Source organism: Marmota marmota, unplaced genomic scaffold (genome assembly GCF_001458135.2).
Source record: "Marmota marmota marmota unplaced genomic scaffold, marMar, whole genome shotgun sequence".
In the NCBI taxonomy this organism is placed as follows: Eukaryota; Metazoa; Chordata; class Mammalia; order Rodentia; family Sciuridae; genus Marmota; species Marmota marmota.
Genome location: NW_025999905.1, coordinates 13,429,178 through 13,453,862, shown reverse-complemented (window position 1 = coordinate 13,453,862; position 24,685 = coordinate 13,429,178). Strand labels below are relative to the sequence as shown.

Below are 24,685 nucleotides of genomic sequence, written 5' to 3'. Positions count from 1 at the left end.
AACTAATGTCTGGAACCATTGGTTCGTCTATTCTTTTGTAAAATATTCCACACAATTTTACAGAAAACCTGGAGTAAACCCAAGTTGTTGCTACAAGAAGCATATTATAGGGGGAAATCACTCTGGATAATTTTCCTGTTGTATTTTCTTTAATTTCAGGATAGATTACATAGCAAAAGATTTATAAGAAATACAAAACCATATGATTGAAAAGGGGTGCTATATTGTGTATAATTTACTTTTAAAATTGTCATGTGTGTCTAAGAAGAATAAAAAATTAAAAAAAGTATTTTAAAAAATACCCCAGGCTGCTATGACATGCATGTGAATGTTCATTACTCTTAGAAACATCTAAAGTTCACCAGCAGGGCCTATACGGACTGTGGGGTATGGCAGCCTGCATTTTAGAGTGTCATGAATGCCCAAACTGTTGAGCCAGCCACCAGGAACTGAGCTAACTTCCCTCATCAACATGATGGTCAGCCATGCAGCATCACAGATGTGAGACATGCTTTTTTCTTGATAAAATGAGTAGTGTTCAATATATCTGAGGTCAAATACTGCACCTGCACCTCCACCTTCACCAATATATGAATGAAATAGGAAAAATACAGATATGGAGGTATCTCAGCAATTAAACCCTTGATCACTGCACTCAAGACTTTGGATTTCAACTAGTTCTGGGGCAAAGAACTATGGAAAGAGTCCATCTTTTTTGATAGGACTCCAAAGAGAAGGTCAGCTCAATCCTGCCATAGACTTGTTCCTCCCATCTGCCCCAAAGTCACCTGCAACAGAAGAGCTAGTCAGACTCCCAAAAGGACATAGCTAGGATTGCAACAAGTTTACAGAGAAGGTTGTAAAACTGTGCGTGAGTCTCTCGTTAATAAACTCTGAATTAGGGTTCAATCTGAGACTTCCTCTCCTTGAGGCATACCTTGAGTTGGCAGACTGGAGGATGCCAGTCCCATCCCTCATCTGAACAGAAGTTGTCTACTTTTAAGTACCTAAATGCACTGAAATAGATGTTCTTTCCACCCCTCCCCCCAAAAACACAGTTCCCAATTGCAAATGACCAAATTCCAACAGTGAAGATAGAAAGAAAAAAAAATCAGCTAAGAAAATAAAGTTAAAAATGCTTCAGGCAGCTGTGCTCTTTTCTAGAAGCAAATTCTCACAGGAAAAAAGCAAACCCTGAAATCACCATCTATGTATTTCCTGCAGCTCTAACATTTGGATGTCAGGAACTTGTTTTGGGAATCCATACCATAGAATTTTCTATTCTTTTTTTCCCTTCTTTTCCCCCTCACAGGTGTTATGACTCATTTGCAATAACCCACATTTCATTGCGCTTTGTAACATGCCTCAATTTCTTTTAGGTACAATCCTATAGTGAGTGCATACTTATTTGTGTATTACCAACAGGACTTAGTCCATTTCATTTTGTAATAGAAATCTGAATTGCTACAGCCACTGTATATTTTTTTCCAGTTGATATAGTTCATTCTCGGAAGTAACCTTCCCACATACTTACTTCAGCAGCTTCTATCCACAACTTAAATTTGCATTTATCTTCACACATCTGTTTTCTAAGAATAAGAAGATCTGATTTTTTTTTTTTTTTAATTTGTGGTGCTGGGGATCGAACTCAGGGCCTTGTACATGCAAGGCAAACACTCTACCAACTGAGCTATAGCCCCAGTCCACAAGATCTGAATCTTACTGAGAGAACCCACATAGGAATGGAAGTTAGGCACAAAAATTATTTCCCATTTTGACAATTTTAGTCTCATTTTATCATTCTTCTATCTTCCTGTATTACCCCCTCATGTAACAACCTTTTAAGTTCAGATCTTTTTTTTTTTTTTTAAAAAAAGACCCAACAGTATCTTCAACATACACACAACAGTACATTTTTACACTTATGTCCTTTTTAATAGCACCCAATGAAACCATTCCTGTGACCTCTGACTTGTAAATATTGGACATTCCAGAATTGTACTAGATGCAATGTTTTATATCAGGGCATTTTAATTCACTTTTCTTTCTTTTTTAAACATATAGAAACTCTCCTATTTATAAAGAAAATTGTATTTGGAATCCCAACAGAGAGTAAAGCACACACCAGGCCTGAGGAGTGAGGACAGCCTGGAGAGCCCCCTCTGCAGGAAATACATAGATGGTGGTTTCAGGGTTTGCTTTTTTACTTGTGAGAATTTGCTTTTAGAAGAGAGCACAGCTGCCTGAAGCATTTTTAACTTTATTTTCTTAGCTGATTTTTTTTCTTCTTTCTATCTCCACTGTTGGAATTTGGTCATTTGCTCTGCCTGACCTCAGGGCCTGCAGTGGTCACTTATATTCTCCATGCCAATGGCAGCCCATAACTACATATCATGGATTTTTGTTTTCTTTTTTTCCAAGAAAATTTGGAATTTTCTCCATTTTAAATAGGTCTGTATTTGAACTATGTCATGCAAAGTTTCTGGCTTCCAATCTATAGGGCTGTGCCAGTAGAGCAGGCAAGTACTGCTGCTGACCATGTGGCACCTCTCCATGGGACAGGCCTTGTCCTCAACTGGCCAACCCCAGATCTGAATGTTAGCAAAAGGAGAACATGGAGATGCTTTTAAAAATGCAAAGCTTACCCAATATAAAGGGGTATCCTTTATTTCTGGCGTTGAAGTTTCCTTTTAGAACACAAAATAATGAGGGTTGGGGATGTGGTTCAATGGGAAGGCACTTTGCTAGCACGTGTGAGGCCCTGGGACTAATCCCTAGCACTGAAAAAAAATTAGAGTAAAAATAACAAATGAAGGAATAAGTAATTTAGAAAAATGGAGATGATTATTGTCTTCAAGACTCTTCCTATCTTTACGTCCATGAATCTTTACCACCAGATCTTCTGCTACCTTATGTAATCCCTCTCTCTCATTTATAGAGCATTAAGTTTGCATTTGTTAGTGTCATTACCGGATCTGGGGTTTATCTTCCCAACAATGAGGTAAGCTCTAGGTGGGTTGGCTCTTGTTCCTCGTCCCCTTGTCAGGGTCCAGCACATCATGACCTATGAATGGTTAGGTGAAGGAGTAACTAAATGATGGATTCAAATAATTCCTCCCAGGCTAAATAAAATACTGATACTTGTGTCCTAATATTTTTTGAGGTTGTGCTGTTTTATGGAAACTCAAGGATGGGGGACCTCAGATACAGAGCACAAGTCGCATCTGTTGTATCCTCCTAAAGTTCTTTTTATTCTACTCACGTTGTCTAATACCAGAAAGTGAGAGGGCAGGAACTAGAGTACCAGATCCAGAGGTATGGCCCTGACAAGCAAGACATATTAGCAGGGTAGAGGCATAGAGCCAGGCAAGCAGTAGAACTTTCCTTTTCCCCATCAGGGCAAAAGGCAGATGTGGGGCAGGAGTACAGACTGTCCATGTCACCTTTTAGCCATCCTAGACTACCATCCTTATAAGAAGAGGAAGTCAGATGTTTGTTCTGTTCCTCAACCAGATGCAGAACTGAAGAGACTTGACTTTACAATCACACAGGTACAAGTCCATGATATTGCATTTTCTATTGAATAGGTGAGTATTTGAGCTTCTTAAACAAAATAAAAAAATTATACATCATGAACATTATTTGTGCTAGCACTATGTCTTTTGGTTTACACTGTGTGAGACCATGTTAATCTGCTGCTGAATATCAGCGTTACCCAGCATTTCTGTTGATCAGGTTCCTGTGGCATGAGGCAGTAGGAGACAAGAGCCAATCACCCACCAGACCTGTTGCCAAACTTCAGATATGAATTGCTTTCTTCTATCCAAGAAGAAAGAAGAAGGGAAAAAAGTCTAAGTGGAACAAACATACTATATAGCCAACAAAATTAAAAAGCATCCTTCGGAAGAAAAAGAAATTGCCAAGCAAATTTAATATAGAAACCTGAAGAGGGCTGGGGATATATAGCTCTGTTGGAAGAGTGGTTGCTTTATATGCCCAAGGCCCTGGGTTTGATCCCCAATACCACACAAAATTTGAATTCCAACGGTGAAAGGAAAAGGCTTTAATCATGTTGTCAATTTTAATAAAAGAAAAATCACAATTATGAATAGATCAAAAGGTACACNAAAAAAAAAAAAAAAAAAGAACTGGAGATGTAGCTCAGTGGTAAAGCACCCCTGGTTTCAATCCCCAGTACCATATAAATAAAAAAATTGGATTAAAAAACAAAACCTGAAGAAAAGGTTGGGAACTCTCTAGAGGATAGAAAAAGAGGAAGATAGAAGGCCATAATACAAGGACAGGCCAAGACAAAGGAAGAAAATAAGGCTTCAATGAGAAAATATGTGATAAACTGCAACAATTCTTCCTAAAAACTATTTTAAACACCACAAGTTAATATTTCATCCTACATTTGATGATACAATGCTATTAGCATTAAAATAAAAAACAAGAAAAAGATGGGTACAACAGCTCTAAAATTTGTTCAGAAAGCATGGGTATAATATACAGAAAAAGGAGAGATTATTAGAGGAGGAGGAATAAAAATACAAAGATGATGTAACCATCTACACATTTGTCTAAAGAACAAAAGGTAAAAATCTATTGGAATGAGTGTTCAAAGAAACAGCTGGGAAGAGAACAACACGTAAACACACACCTATCCATCCCTCCTCTTCCCTCCATCTGATTGCTTACTTCTGTTTCCACAATGATGTGTTGGAAATTCAACAGGAGGGACAGATACAATAAAATATTGAGAAGAGAAATGAATGAGAGATATGTAAAAGAAACATGAAGATAACCAGCTACTTTATCAGAGGTCAGTTAAAGACACGTTCCTAAGAGATCAATTATTAAAAAGATGCAGTCCTTCTTACATCCATTAATGAATTTTAAGCAATTCTATTAATTTCCAACAGGATTAACAGAATTTCATGAAGTGATTTTAAAGTTTATATGGGATAAAGCTGGATTAAAAACATCAAAATGATATTTGGAAAAACAGAATATTGAAAGTGAATTCACACTAGCAGGAAATAAACCTTATGTTACAGTAAATAAAAGAGTATAGATAAATGAATTAAAATATCCTGGTTTTAATTTTTTAAAAAAAATTTTAGTACTAGGTATTAAACTCAGAGGTGCTTAATCACTGAGCAACATCCTCAGACTTTTTTTTTTTTTTTTTTTAAATTTTGAGACAGAGTCTCACCAAGTTGCTTAGAACCTTGCTAGGTTGCTGAGGCTGGCTTGAACTTTCAATCTTCCTGCCTAAGCCTCCCAAGTCACTGGTATTACAGGCATGAGCCTCTGTACCCAGGCTAAATATCCAGTATTCTAAGGAGATCTATGATCCCCAATACAGTTTATACATTCTCATTAGATTTTTTAAAATATCAAACTGATCTCATAGTTTATCTGGAAAATTAATTATTTACTTAGCAAATAGCTAAGTAAATGTAGAAAAGGAAAGGGTTTCTACTCTACTAGATTCCAGAATGTACTAGAAAGCTACAATAAATACAGCAGTGTGGGTTTTATATGCAACTACAGAAGAACAGAATAACAGGTCGTAGCAGATGCCAGAAACAGAGCCCACCATTTGTAGGCATTTAATATGAGAAAAGTAACATTTCAAATTAGTGAAGAGAGATTATACAATAAATGGTATTAGGACAATTTGAGGGTAAAAAAATAGGAAAACTACCTTAGACTACACACAAAAATTCAGAGCTGAACATTAAAATGTTATGAATTAATTTAAATAAAATCCAGGGTAATATTTTATAAACATGCACTGCAGACATATATCCCCCAAAAGCCTTTAACATGCAAGTCATGAAGGAAAAAATCTGACAGTTTTAATACATAAAAATGGAAAACGTCATCATAAACAAATTTACCAGAATTATTAACAACTTGAGGAAGAACTGGTAACATGTAAAACAGAAAAAGACATTATGGACACATGAATACTAGTCAATACAAAAAGAGCTCATATAAATTAATAAAAAACACAACAAACCAACAGGAAATTTGATAATGGGTATAGTTTGTTTTACGTAAGTGGTTATTTAGAACAATGTACATTTGATTTAAACAGTTCATTCCATATGCCAAATTCTGAAATTATTTTAATATCTTTTTTTCCTATAAAGTCTTCCACTCAAAATAGCATAAAAGAAGGTAATTAAAGACAATAGTGTGAGATGTGACCAAAATATTTTTAGTTTTAAATCCACACCTTAAATATGTTTATAAACACATAAAAAAAACTGGAAGGAAATATATTAATGTTATCTACAGATAACAATTAAGGATTGTTTTTATTTTCTTTATATGGTTCTCTATTTTTAAATTTTATACAATGAGCTTCTATATCTAATATTATCAGAAATGGATCTCTCCATGCATCCAAACACAGAGAAAAGACAGATGGATGTCTACCATCTAGGGAAAGAATCAGGGAAACTGCTACAGAAATCAACTGTCCTTTGCCCTATAGCATCAGATGGCCAGGAAGGAAAACATGAAAGAAAAATTTGGGGGTTAACTAAAGATCAACAGGAAAGAAACAGAAAATGTTATACTATGATATAAGATGAAGATTATGTAGGAAAAGCTCCATGTGTACAAATGTGAAGGAGAGAAATCATGTGGCACTTATTCATCGGCTTATTTGTAGCAATCCAAGGACATGCATCTGATGATCATTAATGGGAATAGCCTCATGAGATTCAGAGGTTATGTTCTGCATGCCAACAGGTTCTTATAGCCCTGCATTCTGAATGAGAACCGAATTTGGGTGGTGAGCATGGGTAATGGGGTGGCAACGGCACATCATTCAGCTTGACCTGCCAGGTGTGCTAACAACCCTTGTGACACAGTCAGCTTCCCATGGAACCCAGCTCTGAACACAGGCAGGGAGATACCAGCTCATCAGAAACTCCAAGTGTTTAGTATATGCTGGTAAGTAGCATGCTATCTGAAACTAACAGTAATTTGGGATTCTTTTTAAAATTCTAAGGATTAGGGAATCATATACATTGTTTGCTAAGAAGCTGCCACGTTCAGCTAAAAGGTGACCCATTTTCGCCATATTGGTTCTCACTCAAGGAAAGAGGTCATGGTTCTGACCACTATCTCCCTCATAATGTATCAAACTAAGGGATAGAAGCAAAAGGCATTATAAGTGGGATACCTTTTTCTGAGGGATATATTCCTCTGAATGCTCTTTCTTAGCATTAAATACAAAACAGTAAACACAGCAACAAAACCAAACTTCTGTCCATTTTAGTAGGGAAGGAATAGATTATTTCATTAATAGTCCTTGGACAAAATTATTCATATTTAACATCAAAATAAATTCCAGTTTGTGCCGAGTTAAGCAATAAAATATCAAACTATAAAAATGATTAGCTGGGCACAGGGACACATTGCTTGTAATCCCAGCAGCTCAGGAAGCTGAGGCAGGAGGATCATGAGTTCATAGGCAGCTTCAGCAAAAGCAAAGTGCTAAGCAACTCAGTGAGACCCTGTCTCTAAATAAAATACAAAATAGGACTGAGGATGTGACTCAGTGGTTGAGTGCCCCTGGTACCCCCCTCTCCAAAATGATTAGACATCAACAGAGAGGACCACAAACTGATTTCAGTTTAGGTAAGGCTTACCTATGTACAGAACCAAAGGCAATGCACAAAGGAAGACTGATGGATATAAAAATGTAAAACTGCTGTATACAAGTCCAAGGAGAAGAACCATATAATTATCTCAACAGACTCTGGAAAAGAATTTAGTAAATAGACACTTTTTTGACAAAATATGTACCCTGCATCAAAAGCCAATAGATGACATAACAATGAAACACGAGAGAGATCCTTGTTAAAGTCAGAATCAAGACAAAATTTTCATTATCACCATTAATACTGAGTTATTCTATAGTGTTTACCACAGCAATGAGGAGAACTGATGAGCAGAACAGCGGAAAAGACCAAATAACTTCACTTGCAGGCTATATATCAATGAGCCATTAGAAACTATAAGCGAGGCAGCAAGGTAGCTGGGTATAAAAGTGAAAACCAATAGCTCTCCTATACTCAAATAAGATGCTATTACAAAGCTTTATAAAAACACTTAAAGACTTCATAAAGATTAAATTCTCCCCAAAATAAGCATTTAGCATGATTTCTATCAGAATCAAAATAGTGTTTAGAATTTGACAATAAATCTAATGCTTGTTTAGAGATATAAACTTGACCAGAAAGCACAATTAGGTATTAAAACATATTTTAAAAAAAGATGTACTAATTTGCACAGTGTAATGTTGGGATCAACTCAGAGAGATAGCAATAAAATTTGAATCTGAAATAGATAAAAAAAAAAAATGGCCATTTGGCAAATAATACAGGCAGTATATGAAACTTAAAGGGAAGAAATAAATACATGGTGTTGAGATAAAAACGTTTTCTTTAGGGGAAAAATAACCTAAAGCTTCTCAGCTCACTCCCTACTATATATAAAAAGAAATATATTCTACAAGTAGCAGTTTTAAACATAGCTCATGAAAGCATATGGGCACTGGAATGATTGATACTGTTACTTTTTTAAAACTATAGATGGTTCCTTTGTGATGGTTCACTTTCAATTTTTCAACTCTACAGTGGTGTGGAAGTAAAACACATTTAGTAGAAAACATATTTGGAATTTGGATCTTTCCCTGGCTAGTGTGTGTAGTAGGATGCTCTCCCAAGGCTGGGCAGCCTCGGCCAGCAGCAGCTCCCAGTCAGCCATGTGATCATGACAGGTGACGACTGAGGCTCTACAGTGCAGGGTGCTGCTGAGCTGCCATGCTTCACAGGTTAGGTGTGTGGAATGCATTTCAACCTACAATACCTTCAACCTGTGATGGGCTTATAGAGATGTAACCCCATAGTAGATCGAGGGGCAGACGTATTCTGAAGTCTGTATCCAATTTTATGCTTAAAGGCAGCATGCCAACTTCCAGTATTCCCTTCCCAGTCTCCCAGGTAACTGTTGATAGAGTGTGACCAGTAAGATATCAGCTCAAGGTTTTGGGGAGAACTGGTTTCCGGATCCAGGTAACCCTCACATCTGTTTCACCTTCTTCTTCCTGCTTACAATAAAAATCTCCTGTGGCATTCTGTGATCCGGAGGTGGGAGGCAACAGGATAAAAACTGGAAGAAAGACAAGACATAAGACCCTGGGTCTCCAAGGGCGTTAGCCAGCCAGTCTGGACTTTTTGATATGAGAGGCTAAGGAACTGTTGGTTGAGTTTTTGCTTCTCTGAATTGATTTTCATCTGCTTCATTGAAGATAATTTTGAGAAATAAAATACTTTTCTAAATTCATAAGAAACCCCAAATTCACTAAGGAAAACACTCATTAATCTAAGAGATGAACTTTAAAAAAGATATTCAAAAGTTATAAGCAAGTAAACAAGCATGCATCATATGCATACTTAAAAGCTAAATAAAAGAATAGGGGAAATATATATGGCACACATATAACTATAAGGCTATTTACTTTATATGCATAGAACTCTTATAAACAACAATATGTATAGTTCGATAGAGAAACTGCCCTTTTATGAGTTAGCCTCAGAATTTACTCGACATTGCTTTGGTTCTACTGTATTAGTTGAAGCAGTCATAAGTTCATCCATATTCAAGGAGAGGTGATGTACATGACCCTGTCAGTCCCTGTCAGTAACAATAGCATCAAAGGATGTGCAGGCATGTTAAAAAGCTATCCCAAGTTGCAACTATCGAACGTAGCAATTGCTGTTCTAGGAATTTATGCTATAGAAATAAGCAAAGTTGAGCATGAAAGATATAAAGGATGAACATTATGGCATTATTTATAATGATAATTCTCAAATTTCAGGAAGCCTTGGAATCATCTGGAAAGCATGTTAAAGCTTAGCTTTCTTGGCCCCACCCACAGAGTTTCTGCTTCTGGAGGTCTAGGATAGAATTGGAGAATTCACATTTTTACGAAGTTTATAGGTGATATTGATTCTGTAGCTCTGAGGAACAGACTTTGATAATCACTGATTTATAACATTACTACCTCAAATTAAAATGTTTTCCCATTCCATAAAGAAAATGTCATTCAAACATATTACCATGAAATGGGAAGAAATTCCTGGACTTGCTACTCAGTAACAATAATTTCATTTTTTTTTAAATTGGTAGTACCATGGATGTTCATGTTCTACCTCTGAGGTGTTCTACCTCTGAGCTACATTCCCATCCCTTTTTATTTCTTGAGACATAGTCTCCCTTAGTAGCCCAGGGTGGCCTTAAATTTGCAATTCTCCTATTTCAGCCTCCTGAGTCACTGAGAGTACAGATGTGTGCCTCTGTGTCTGGTTTCAGTCACATCTTTGGTGGCGAGAAAACTCTTTAAGCAATTGAACCTTAAGTCCCAATCTTCTAATCTCAGCCTAGAACTACTCAGTAAGATTACCGTGTAATTAGAAATTGCAGAGTGTTAGTCTACTCCTTCACCTTCTTCAAACCAAGGTATACCCCTGGCTAGTACCACTCTCCATACCCTTTCCTTAAATACTTCTAGCTTTATAGCTGCCACAGAACCTGTTACTAACTTGATAGGTGTAGCAACAGCAGAAGGAGTAAAGCAGTAATCTTTTTAGGTTACAAACTATTTTTACACTGGGAAGCCTGGATTTTCTGTAACAGCATTTTGAAATTAGCTTTTGGCCATACACTTGGAGACTTTTCTTATAATTCTTTGCCTTTACCAAGCTGTTATTTGGTTGTATCATATCCCCATACGATACACGAAAGCATAGAGTAGCCTAAGGAGAAAAACACAGGGTTAAACCTCAGAACACTTGAGTAACACCCCTAGATTACTTGCCATGAAGTATTGACATACCAGTCACTTAACTCCAAACTCTCCCTATTGTTCACTGAATGATTTACAAACTCCTTACTTTATCTCAGTTTATTTTCCCAGACTTATTAATCATGGTCTCCCCATAAGAACTCCATGCTGCAGTCTTGGAGGGCTATCTCAGGTTTCACCAAACATGTTTTTCCTCCCTTGTAGAATTGCCATTTCCTCTTTCTGAAACTTCCTCCCCATGAATTCTGATCCCTGCTTGACATGCAGCACATTGTGCCTCCAGAGTGACCTATTCCACTTAGGAAGCAGAACATGCTCTCACTGTTTACACCTGTCCTGTCAGATGCCTGTGGTGACAGTGTAAGCTCTGCTGGGACAGAAACACATGAGGTCCAGCTGGGCACCGCACACTCGGCTCAGCCCAAGGCTTCCCAGGAGCCCAGCATCTCAGCAGACCTGAGAGCACCACACTGAAGACACAGCCTGTTAAAGGGCACTTATCCTTTCCAAAGTCACTGAAATTCAGACCTGTAACGTAACTCCTGCTACAGATTCACATTACAGTGCCCAAAGCAACTTTTAAACAATATGCAGGGAAAGCAAGGGTTTCTTACTTTGAGCTGTAGTTGGACCCTGGCCAAAAAGAATTTCCAACAGTTTTCCCTGGAGTCCACTATGCCCAGACCACGAACTTCATTACGAATTCCAGAAACTATCTTGTCCGCATCTTCATCACTGAACAGATCTGGGATTTCTCCTGCATCCCCCACCCCAAAAAAGAGTAGAATTACTACAGGTGATTGCAATTTAAACTTTAGATGAGACTTTTTAACGTCTGATATATTTTATAAAATAAAGATCAACTTAAACCTTAAGAGTTTGAAATGAGAAATGTCATTTTTTTTTCTTTTTGTGTTTTCAGACATACAGAACATTGAGGACAAGCAATGAGGAACACACCCACTAAACCCATACGTGTAGGAATAACATTTACTTCACTGGAGTCCTTTCTATGGCACTTCTCCTCCATAAGCAAACTAAGAAAGCAATACACCTCAAATTAGTTAGGTTTATAAGTTTCTCCCCAAAGACTGCCCCAGCAAACATCTCAAAGACAAATTATCTCTCTTTAAAGTTCACTGAAACTACAGATAATTTGTCACTGGGGAAGATCTTTCAAGAAATGTGTTGGTTTAATCACCTGATGCCAGCAAGTCATTAATCAGCACGAGAAAGCTCTCATCTAGAACGTGGGCATCTGTCAGCAGGAACACAGTGGGCATGTTCTTGGCTCCGGTTCTGATGTACAAATTGGCAAGATCTACCTGCAAGGAAAGAGGCCATCATTCATGTTTTGTTAAAATGCTGATGTGATGTTGGGAGTACCTGAGTGAGTGCTGGGAAGAATCGGGGAACTTCAGCATGGCGGCAGCGCCCTGTGCCTTTCCTCCCAGAGACTTGCCACAGGGGAAGACAGCATGACGTCACCTCTACTTCTGGTATATAATGAGGAGAGTCATATTATATGACGCTAAACTACACAAGTGGCTTAATGGAGCATGGGCGTGGAAAGGAGCTGCTGATGAGTGACAGCTCCATTCTAAGAGGGTGTAGAACTCTCAGGGATGCCTCCGTCCAGCAACAGGATGGAAGGGCAGCTTCTGCTCATTCCAATAATACTCTATTTTCACTGAAAATAGTTTTTTATTTAGCTAGTAACATTAAAAGCATGAATTTTTAATAATTTAAAATAGCACTTTCTAAAACTAAAAGTACCATTTTCTCAGTAATATTACAATTATGAAGTAAAAATTTTATAACTTTTTCTTTCACTATTATAAAATATTCCTCTATTTTCTTCATGGTACTTCTTAAAGTTTATTTTTATGAATGTTAACATAGTCACTAACTCTTACGATTAGTGTTTCAAGGTATGTCTTTTCTATACTTTTTATTTGACCTATTTGTGTCATTATGTTGAAAAGTGTTCATTTTGATGGGATATATTTGAGTCTTCATTTTTTTTTTTTAGTTTGAAAAATCTTTGCCTTTTAACTGGAGTTTTTAGATTGTTTACTGATCATAAGTATAAATAAAGTTATGTTTTAAGTTTACCACAAGAAAGAGAAAAATTTTTAAAGCATCACAGTTTCCTGAATGTGCTCTTGATATTTTATTCTCATAGTCTATCTAAAGGGGAAGAAATCTACTTGTCCTAAGAAAGTGCTTTATTTATTTATTTATTGAGGTGCTGGGGATTGAACCCAAGGCCTTGTGCATGTGAGGCAAGCACGCTACCTATTGAGCTATATCCCCAACCCAGAAAGTGCCTTTTTCTTTCTACCCTCTCTCACACAGGGTTATTAACAGTTCAACATCAGGGTCAGTTAATGCAAAGGAAAAACATATTTGAGTAAGCAAACACTGGATCAAATATTTCTGAGCCAGGTTTATTAAACTTATAAAAATACATAAAAATGTATTATTACCAATTTGACCAGGAAGAAAAAACATCCAGAGGTAAATAACTCCTCTAAGGAGCTGCCCTTCCCCGTAGTCAAGGAGACCTGGGGCCCAAACTAGGACTCCCAGCTGAGGGGGAGCACTCCCAGCATATACTTTGTCTGCCACAGAGAAGGGTCAGAAGCCTCTGCAGCAAACAGGTAATCAAAAATATTTGGGAAAAAAATAAATTAAAAAAAAAGAACGATCAATGAAATTTTTATACCATTTACTAGAAAAAATTATATATATATAAGAAAATATTTGGGAAACCACGCTGCAGCTGCACTGGACACATACAGATTTTTTTCCTTGTCATTTTTCTACACAATATAACTATGTTTTACCTGGCATTTTACATTGTATTAGGTATTATAAGTGACCTAGAGATAATTTAAAGTATACATGAAGATATGAATAGGTTGTATGCAAATATGAACACCATTTTAGAGTAGGGCCTTGAACATCTGCAGATTTGGGCATAGAGAGTGAGGGACAATAGCACTGTCGACTTTACTTACCCGAAGTTCTTGGATCCCATACCCTTCTGTCAGAGTGATCTGAAAGACCTCGAGGCTACAAATGTAAGCTGCCAGCCTGGACAGGCTCTGCTTGCCACTGCCCCCAACTCCAATTAAAAGGGCGTATCCCCGAGGGGTTCTCAGGATCCGGCTGATTCGACATCTGGTAAAAGAAAGAGCACCCATCCCAACATGAAATCTCAAAGGCCCTGGGATAGGTCTGTTTTGCTTTTTTAAGATAAGTATTTAGAGACTAAATTCCAATTTTTATTGAAAACACTAGTCCCTTTCCATGTTTCCCCAACAAAAGAGGATGCTGCCTACTCTGCCCTCCACCTGTTTGTCTATCCAGTGTTCCCAGGTTCGCAACATTTTGGACTCTTTTTGCTTTATCATTTGCCACCATACTTGAAAATATATACAAGGCCTTGTGTCTAAACTTTGAAGTTTCTTGATTAACAAGAATGATCCCAATTCCACATCAGCATCCATGTACAAGAACATCAAGGGAGAATATCCTTGCAGGCCTGGAATCTTCCTGTATAGTTATGTCAGAGAGAATGAATTTGTTTAGGCCAACATACATCTCCACTTAATTCACCATGTAGATTAAACACTTGCCTCTTAACATGACTCTTATTTCCTTCAATTAAAGCCTTTCCTGCATAGACCACTGTTGAATAATTTACTGAAACTATCCAGCATCAAAGCTTAAGTTTCCAGTAAGGCCAACTAATCCCTTGTTCTATAGCATCCAAGAGGTTCCAGATTCTTATGCTGTTGACATCATTGCTACATCATTCAACTAGGAATTTTTAAAATTGGCTTTGATATGAGTGAAATGTAGGTTAAGTTGAAAAATAAGCCATAGTTACGTTACAATTAGACACATAGCACAACACAATATAAGTCTGTAGATGCACAAGTGCAAAAAACAGTAAGCCATCATTTTGCTCTAGGTTCCTGCTTTGGAATGAACTTAAACTTCAGGCCCTGAAAGATCCTGAGGTTTTCTTTTCTTTTTTAAATAGTGCTTTGTGAAAAAAATGAAGTTGGGGTCATTTATACTAAGACCAGTGCTGGTGAACATTTCCCCCAAACCTCTAATAACTGAAAAGACAGATTATTTTTACAAACTCAGTTATCCCATTAAATTCTACCTTACATGACCACATGACAAAACAACCATGGGAAAGCTATGACCCCAAGCTCCAAGCGAGGCTTGCATTTCATGCTAAAGCTTGCCTCAAAGTTTCTGCCTCATGAGATTCCCTAAGTGGCAATTTCCCTTTCTACAATACCCAAGGACATGCTCTTAAATCATCTTCAACCTGAGTGAGTCGGCCTTGAGCTCATAATCCCTGATCAAAGACATGGGTTTACCTGTTAGGCCACAGGGGAATCACACACTGAAGGGCTACCAGGGAAAACGCTTCCCTAGTGTCGGTGGGAGGTTTGCTTCACCAGAGCCACAACACAGTCAGTGTATCTTAACCAGCCGGGGACATTGTCGGAACAACCTACTGAATACCAAAGTCATAGATGCTGATTAAAACTACCCTGTCTGTATAAGCAGAGGATCCCTGCAAAGTGATGAGTAAAACCATCAGCGCTTCGTGTATTTATAACAAGAGATCCCAATAAGGGTTGCACACTTCGTGAAGCACTTAATCTAAACATTTTAGAGAAATTCTAAAAACTGAATTCTCCACATTTGTTTTTTTCACTGTTTGAATTCTCTTACTTCATTCTTCCCTCCTCCTCCCTGTTTCTAATGATATGGTTTTGTTCCTTTTTCCTCTTTGTCCACTGTCAACGATCAGAAATACTGGTGAGGATGAGGGTGACCTGGACCAGGAGAGCAGCAGAGGCGAAGCGAGCTCTTTAGACTTAGAGTCCGTTGTGTCATCCCCATGCTAAAATCCACCAGCAGCTTCTCCCTGCACTTAGAATGGCATCAAAGTGCTTATCCTGGTTCCAGGAAACACCCTTCACCAGTCAGACCACACCCTGCTCTCCATCCTGGACATATATTGCTCACTCTATTTTCTCTCTCTGCTGCACCCACCTTGAGACTTTTTTCTGTTTTTGAACATTCTTGCCTCAGGGTAACATGAAATCTGCCCTCGGTCTGCAATGTTCTTCTTCTAGTCTTTCCCAGAACCTTTGCTTATCATTTAGATTTCAGCTTAAACGTCAACTCCTTCCATGGATACCCAGGCCTTCTTTGGGAATCCAAATGCAGGTTGAGTGTTCCTTATCCAAAAATTTGAAACCTGAAATGCTCTAAAATCCAAAACTTTTTATGGAAAACTCCACATCTGATACCATGTGACAGGTTACAGTCAAGACACACACCCACTACAAATGTTGTATAATATTACCCTTAGGTTATGCACAGGAAATGTAAATAAATTTTATGATTCAACTTGGTTTTCACTCCTAAGACATCTTATTATGTATGTGCAAATATTCCAAAATCTGAACAAAAATTTCAAAATCCTCAAGACTTCTGAACCCAAGCATTTCAGATAAGGGATCTGATTGAGGAATCAGTAACTTATTTCTTAGAATCAGTCTATTTTATTTCTCAGCATGACCCATTGCTTTCTGATCTTTTTCTTTTTCTGCTTATTTATTCATGTCCTTAAAAATGTCCATTGTTGACACTAATAAATAAGCTCGATTCGAAAAGGGACTGGTCTGTGGTGCTCGCTGCTGTGTCCCCAGCCATCACTGAGAACAATGACTGAGACAAGGGGTAGGTCAGTTGTGCACTCTATGAGGTGCCCAGTTAGGAGGGAGTGAGAGCCTTGTCAGTTAAGCTCCACCCCAGGACAGCTATCTTTAATTTTCTGCCAATAAAACATGCTTCATTCTTTTTTTCTAATTTGCCCCAAAGTACTAAAGAAATGCTATTTCCTGTTTGTCACTCAAGTGGGCACCCCATAAAACCTGCTCATTCCAGGAGAATCGGGTTGAGTCCTGTCTCTCCCACTTAGGAACTATGTGATTTTGAATGACTCATTCATCTTCTTTCTTAATATGCTTATCTGACACAGCTACAGTGAAATAAAGTGAAAATTTGCATGTATATAATGGTACAGAAAAAAGTAGTGTGCCTATATAAGATGTTAAGATTATGACAAAATAGCAACATGTTTGTTACACTCATGAAAATATGTCATGACCAGTCAACTCACACATGTTGCATGGCATCTTCAAATAAAACCAGGTGCATGGCGGCATTCAGCTCATTGTAGTTGTCTAATGTTTCCATGAGAATCATCTTGAGCACTTCCCAGTCCTTTACTGGCATGTAACATGGGTCTCTCCCACCATGAGCAAAGTGGCAATAAACAAGGGGTTGTTGGAGCAGCACGTGACTGTTGACACCCTACAGGATGAAGAAAAGAAAACTATGGTGTATCAACTATTGAGAAAGATTCCTTTGAGGCAGAGCACCCTATCAAGGGAAAAGCCTGCCAATCCCTCCATGAGAAGGTAAGTGGGAGGGTGCGCCCAAGTCCAGACCCAGAATGTTTTGGAATCCCAGTAAAAAGGGACCTGCAACTCACTCACGTCCTTCTCTAAATTTGGCCTAAACACTAACTGGTACCACAGCAAGTAATGACCTCTGAAATTCATGTACTTACTTCAAAATATTTATAAGCAGTTTCCAGCAATTTTTTCTGAAACAAATCACAATCTTTTGTGTCTGTCAGTTTGTCTCCATAAACACGGGAAGATTCATGGAGCCACAGGTGCATTAAGTCATTTGGAACTTTTAAACACTCAGGAGAAGCAAACAAAATTCCCTATAAGGTGAAAATGGAAATGTACCTTTAATTCAGAAGATTATTATATTCTAAATACATTAATTTTAATTATTTTTAACTGTATGCTAAACTTAGCAATTTAAAAGAACACTTCACCTTCTGATAATCAACACTAAAAAATGTAATACCACTATAATATATTTCGCATTGTCAGATGAGTGTGAGCTTTTGGGAGCCAGGGGCAGAATGTTATGGTCCTTGGATGTAGGTGTTCCCTAAAAGCTCGTGTGAGTCAATGCAGGAAAGTTCAAAAAAAATGGTTGGGTTGTGAGAGCCTTAACCAATCAGTGAATTAATCCCCTGATGGAATCAACTGAGTGGTAACTGGAGGCTGACAAAGTGTGGTTGGAGGGGGTGGGCATTGAAGGAGTGGCTTTGGGGTCTATATTTTGTATCTGGTGAGTGGAAGGACTCTCTTTGCTTCCTGACCATTAGGTGAGCTGCTTCCCTCTACAGAACTCTTCTGCCATGATGTTCTGCTTCACCTTGAACCCTAAGGAATGGAGCTGGCCTTCTGTGGACTAAGACTTCTAAAACTGTGAGCCCTCAAATAAACTTTTCCTCCTCAAAAATTGTTCTGGGCAGGTCTTTAGTTAAAAAAAAAATGACGAAAGCCAATACCCATTTTTAATAATACAACTAGTACTGTATTTCATTAGTTCATGAACTAAACACCGCATCTGAGTACTTGTACTTATAAAGTCTCCCGGTGGATTGAGTTCACAGAACCAAAAGACAAACAACATGGATATCACAGAAAGCATTTTTTTTAAACTTAAAAATCATTTGCTATCAGTCTTACCCCTTCACTTGACAAACAATATAAGACCAAAGTAAATTGCTCAAATTCACATTTTGTGGGCAGATCTGGGATTAGCACCAAAACACCGTGACTCCTGTGCCCACTCTACCCTGCCCTTCAGGATCCTGGTTCATACAGGCCCATTTGTCATGGAGAGTGCTGTGCTTGCTCTGCACTTACAGAACACCAGGGAGCTGTGTAGAACTGAGCTTCAAAAGGCTAAAAAAGGGGCTGAGGTTGTAGCTCAATGGTAGAGCACTTGCCTAGCACGTGTGAGGCATTGGGTTCAATCCTCAGCACCACATATAAATAAATAAATAAAATAAAGGCATTTTGTCTATCTACAACTAAAAATATTTTTTAAAAAAATTACTTGGAGGCATCAGGTACCCCTGATGGGCTGGTTGTGAAGGGTGAGCAGGCAGGACCACATTCCACTTTACCTAGAGTCTCCTTTCCCTTTCTTAAGATTCAAACTGTTTTGTTTTTGTGTTTTCTTTTCACGGGGTCAGCAATCAAACACAGGGCCTACCTAACACATGCTAGGCAAGTACCCTACCACTGAGCTACATCCCCAGCAGCCCCTTCCAAATCTGCTTTTTTTGGGGGTGGAGGGGTACCAGGGATTGAACTCAGGGGCACTCAACCACGAGCCACATCCTCAGCCCTATTTTGTATTTTATTTAGAGACAAGGTCTCACTGAGTTGCTTAGTGCCTCACTTTTGCTGAGGCTGGTTTTGAACTTGCCATCTTCCTGCCTCAGCCTCCCGAACTGCTGGGATGACAGGTGGGCACCACTACGCCCAGCTCCCAATCTGCTTTTTTAATTTTTAAAAATTTTAGGTATAGTTGGACACAATGACTTTATTTATTTACTTATTTTTATGTGGTGCTGAGGATCGAACCCAGGGCCTTGCACATGCTGGGCGAGTGCTATACTGCTGAGCTACAAATCCCAGCCCCCCAATCTGCTTTTAAACCAATATTATATTAAGCATAGTCTTTCTGGCAGTTGCTATAAAACAGATATGAAAAGAAATGATCCATGTTATTAATAACTATCATCTGATGCTGTGTTAGGGTTCTGAGGCAGTTTAGGAGTAATTTTGAAAAGAGTTATAAAAAAAATCCTATGAAGATTTCCCCCTTCTCTCTCTCACAAAAGAATTTTACATTATAAATAACCTTCCAACTACATTTACTATACAGGGTAGATCATACTAGTTGGATCTGCCTCAATTCTGAATTTTCAACTCTTTTTTCAGTTCTTCCTTTGTAAACTCAATATACAAACACTGTCCTTTTACCAAATACTATAATTTGAATCTTAAGTGCACCCCCTGCCTCGCAAGGTCTACGACTAAAGGCTTGGTCACCAGTATGGCGCTGTCGAGAGGCAGTAAAATCTTTAAGAGGTGGGGCCTAGTGGGAGGTCTTTAGGTCATTGGGACTGTGACCCTGAAAGTGATAATAAAACCCTAGCCCCTTCTTCTCTCATTTGTTTCCTGGTCACAAGGTGAGCAGTCTCATTTCACCATGCACTCCTGTCTTGATGTGCTGTCCCATGCCCAAATCAATGGTGCCAAATGATCACAGATTGAAGCCCCTAACACTGTGAGTGAAATAACTCCTCTCTTAATAAGTCAATTCTTTCAGGTATTTGTTACAGTAACAAAAAGCTGACTAACATACTAGGTAAGTAAACTGATTTTCAGTATCAAACCAAATTTAAAAATAATTATTTCTCTTAACATATGTTAAGAGAATAAGATGGACATCATTACTCTAAGTACATGTATAAATACATGAATGGTGTGACTCTACTTTGTGTACAACCAGATATGAAAAATTGTGCTATACATGTGTAATATTAATTGAAATGCATTCTACTGTCATATATAACAAATTAGAATACATTTTTTAAAAATCACATATGAATGTTTTATGCCAAAATATGACCACTCACTCACTCAACTTAAGGAGTCCAAATCTCTATCTCTGCTTCTATTGCTAAGTGAGACATAGTTGAATATCTTCCCAAATTTGGGAGATAATTAAGTCATGGGGGCAGATGATGTTAAAGAGGTGCTATGTGCTTGTCCCTCTGCCCTTCTATCTCCTCAACCACAGAAAGACAGTGTTCAAGTCACCATCTTGGAAGCATTAATCAGACCCTTACCAGACACCAAACATGCTTGTGTCTTGATTTTGGACTTCCAAGCCTCCAATACTGTGAGAAATAAATTTCTATTATGTATGAACTACCTATTTTCAGGCACTTTGTTATAGCAGCACAAAAGACTAAGACAATATGCAAACTGAGGGGAAACCACTGGTCTAATTGAAGATAAAAAAAAAAAAGCAAATAATAAACCTGTTGTATTTACTTCACAGAGAAGCTTATGAGTATAAAATAAAAGAATGTACATAAAATTATATAGCATAGCTTTAAAGTTAAGTTCCATAAATGAATGCATTAATATTCCTACAATTACTTCTCTACTTGGGAAGGATAATATGGAGCAGTCAGGGTACCTGGAAGATGTTTGATAGGTCTCTCAGATTAAAAATGTAGTGGAATTTTATAGCTGTGGGTAAAAAGGTTTGCGTCATCATCTGATGGAACACTATTGTCGCCTGGATCAAAGAAGGGCCACTTCTGAAAACTGATGGGCCAAATTCTTGGTGCTGGAAATGGAAACTGAAGATTTGCCCATAGATGGTGTTTAGAGCATCCAAAGATGGAAAGTTGAATGCAAATACTGTGAAATGTCTCTGAAAAGAAAGAGCAAAGATGAGTCGTACAAAAGAGGGATTATAATTTGTACCATAAAATTGCAAAGTGGCTCAGTTTTTTCACTCTTCCCTGTATCCAGACCACTGTCATGTAACTTTCTTGGTGTCTTCCACGGACACTGGGTTTGGCTGGATGACTTGCACAAGTCCATAGGATGAGACGGAAGTGACAATATGTCAGTCACCGTCAGAGGCCTGCATGTTTCTTCTTGATTTATTAAGCTTCTGACTTTCCATGAACTCTATAAACCTACCAAGGGATGAGACAAACAAAAGCAGAACCTGGTGGTCCCAATTACTCCAGCTGAAGCCACACTACAAGAGCTGACAGTCAACCCTTAGACAATTACAAGCAAGCTCAGCCAAGACCAGCAGAGGTACTTAGCTCACTCTGAGTGGATTCCAGGTAAGTGAGTGACACCACTGTATGTTATTGAGGCACATGTATTGGTGGTAGCTGTTACTACCATTAAAAGACACATGCAGACAGAAACCTTACGCAAATGTTTATGCATTTATGCTTTACGCATCCTTCCCAAAACTTGAAAGCAACAGTATATAATTTGGATATGAGGTGTCCCCCTAAAGGTCCTGTGTACATGCAGAAATGTTCAGATGTGAAATGATTACATGATGATAGCTGTAACCTCATCTGTGGATTAACTCATTTGACAGATTCACAATCTGAATGGTAGGCAGGTAAGACATGGCTAGAAAATGTAGGTCACTGGGGGCATGACTCCTGGGTTTATATTTTGTCCATTGTTTCTTACTCTCTTTCTGCTTCCTAGTTGCCACAAGCTGAGCCATTTTCTCCTGCCATGTCCTTCTGCCATGAAACTCTGCCTCACCTAAGGCCCAGAGCAATGAAGTTGACTGACCATGGACTAAACTTCTGAAACTGTGAGCCAAAATAAACTTTCTCCTCTAAGTTGTTCTTGTCAGGTATTTTGGTCACAGCAACAAGAATCTGACAGAGCAACCAGGCTGCCCTTCAATGGGTAAAGGAATAAACTGCGTGCAGTCATGCAATGTATATTAAACAGTGATAAAAAGAAATTATATTTCACATTATGAAAAGGCATGGATGAACCTAAAGAGCATATTGCTAAGTAAAAGAACAGTATAAAAAGGCTACATTCTATGTAAATCTAATTATATGATATTCTAGAAAAGGCAAAATTATGGGACAGTACAAGATAAGTTTTTAAGAATATTCAGAGTATATAGGGAACTCCTAAAACATAGAAACGACAAAACACTTGATTCAAAAATAGGCAAAGTATTTTAATAGAAATTTCACCACAAACAGCCAATAACCACATGTTCAACATCACTAATCATTAAGGAAATACAAATTCATTCTCTAATCAGATGCCACTTCACCTACATTAGCATGGGCTACTATGAAAAAAAAAAAGGAAATGGAAAATAACAGGAGTTGGCAAGAATATGAAGAAATTGGGATGCTGTGCATCACTGCTGGGAATGAAAAATGATTTAGCCACTGTGGAAAACTGAACAGCAAAAAGTTAAAAACAGAATTACCATATGACCTGGTAATTCTACTTCTGGGCATATGGTCAAATGAAGGGAAAGCAGGATATCTGAAGATTTTAAGGCAGTGAAACTATTCTACATAGTAATATAACAGTGGATACCCTCTTCATGTGTTTGTGACAACACACAGAATGTCTCATATAAAGAATGGGTCTAGCCATGTGCAGTGGTGCATACCTGTAATCCCAGTGGCTCAGGAGGTTGAGGCAGGAGGATGGCAAGTTTAAAGCCAGCCTCAGCAAAAGTGAAGTGCTAAGCAACCCAGAGAGACCCTGTCTCTAAATGAAAAATACAAAATAGGGCTGGGGATGTGGTCAAGTGCCCCTGAATTCAATCCCCCGTATCGCACCCCTCCCCCCAAAAAAGAATGGGCCTGGTGTAAACTCTAGTTTTTAGTTAATAATAATGTATCAATATTCCTCAACAGTTGTAACTAATGCAACAGGTTGATACTAAGATAAAATGGAGTGTGGGGGGGAGTTTATAGGAACACTGTACTTTGAGCTCATTTTACTGTTAATCTAAAACTGCTCTTAAAAAAGGAAATCTGCTAATTAAGAAAAAGTTTATATGCTTAACAAAATGTCCAGTAGGAACTTTACTTTGTATTCAAAAGCACCAAGCATCAAGAATTTGCACTCATAATTTTTGAGCATTACATCTGGGGGCTATTTGGGAGAGCTGTATTACACACCTTACCTGCAGCCTTGGATTGATGGTGAAGCTGCCCACAGTGGGATTCATGCAGGCAACATACTGGCAGTGGTGGATTTCTTTAAGCATCACCTTTTGTCTATCATACCTGAAAGACAGAAAGTAGAATGTCAAATCCACACACTGGAGTCAGTGCCCTTTCTCTCTCCCCCTCCCTCCCTCCTCTCCCTCTCTCCTTCCCTCCTTCTTTTACTCTCTCCTCCTCTCTGTCTTTCACTCTCTGAGAGCTAGGGATTGAACCCAGGACCTCATTCACATTAGGCAAGCATTGTACCACTGAGCTACACCCTCAGTCCAAGCTTCTCTTTAATAATTGGGAGTGAATTAATTTTTAAAGAGAACATAATCTCTTGATAGTCCCTATGTTTCTAGGCTACTTTTCAATCCAATCTTTCAAAGATACAAAGGGAAACTATTTCATCTAATATAATGGATAGGGATACAGTCTAGATCCAAAAAGTATTGCAGGAAATGCTCCCTGAAAGAGAAAAACCTTGGGGACAATTTCATCTTAAAATGTCCATCCATGGGGCTATGGTTGTGGCTCAGTGGTAGAGGACTTGCCTAGCATGTGTGAGGCACTGGGTTCAATTCACAGTGCCACATATAAATAAATGAATAAAATAAAGGTCTGTCAAAATCTAAAAACAATATTTAAAAAACACGTTCATCCATAATAATTGGATTTAGGTAGACAATACAGATAATTGCTTACCAGTGTCCATAATCAATATGCTGTCGAATCAGAGCATGCGGCTGAACAGTGCCGTATAAGTCCACTTCAGGCATGTTCATATCATCAAGGAAATAAACCAATTTTTTATTTCCTCCTGGACCATAGTTACGACCAGCTTTTTTCTCTAGAGGTTTCTCAAGAATTCCTGATATAAACAGATAATTCTATTTACCAATTACTGGCCAAATGTAAACTTTTTGCACTTAGTTATCTTTTTTTCTTATTCTCCTCCCTTTTCTGTTGATTTATCTATCTCATGGTTTCAGGTATCACCTGTCGACTGTTTAATACCAGGGATGTGCCTTCAGCTACCTCCTCCT

General features: G+C 38.2%; 1 protein-coding gene across 10 annotated transcripts in view; it reads right to left on the bottom strand.

Annotated features, from left to right (window-relative positions):
• Dnah11 (dynein axonemal heavy chain 11) overlaps positions 1 to 24,685 on the bottom strand; it is a 305,840-nt gene that overhangs the window by 120,844 nt on the left and 160,311 nt on the right. For 8 of the 10 annotated variants that reach the window (XR_007346137.1, XM_048799700.1, XM_048799695.1 and 5 more), the window contains 8 exons: positions 24,345 to 24,510; positions 23,615 to 23,717; positions 21,095 to 21,334; positions 17,574 to 17,735; positions 17,121 to 17,314; positions 13,918 to 14,080; positions 12,096 to 12,219; positions 11,509 to 11,651 (listed from right to left, as the gene is read on the bottom strand). Coding sequence is in view for 8 of the 10 variants with exons in the window: in XM_048799700.1 (XP_048655657.1) it covers positions 11,509 to 11,651; positions 12,096 to 12,219; positions 13,918 to 14,080; positions 17,121 to 17,314; positions 17,574 to 17,735; positions 21,095 to 21,334; positions 23,615 to 23,717; positions 24,345 to 24,510 (1,295 nt within the window). In the remaining 2 variants the exon portion in view is untranslated. Of the gene's footprint in view, positions 1 to 377; positions 381 to 3,208; positions 3,215 to 11,508; positions 11,652 to 12,095; positions 12,220 to 13,917; positions 14,081 to 17,120; positions 17,315 to 17,573; positions 17,736 to 21,094; positions 21,335 to 23,614; positions 23,718 to 24,344; positions 24,511 to 24,685 lie in introns of those variants that run through there. The other 2 variants (XM_048799702.1, XM_048799703.1) reach the window with 2 other exon arrangements.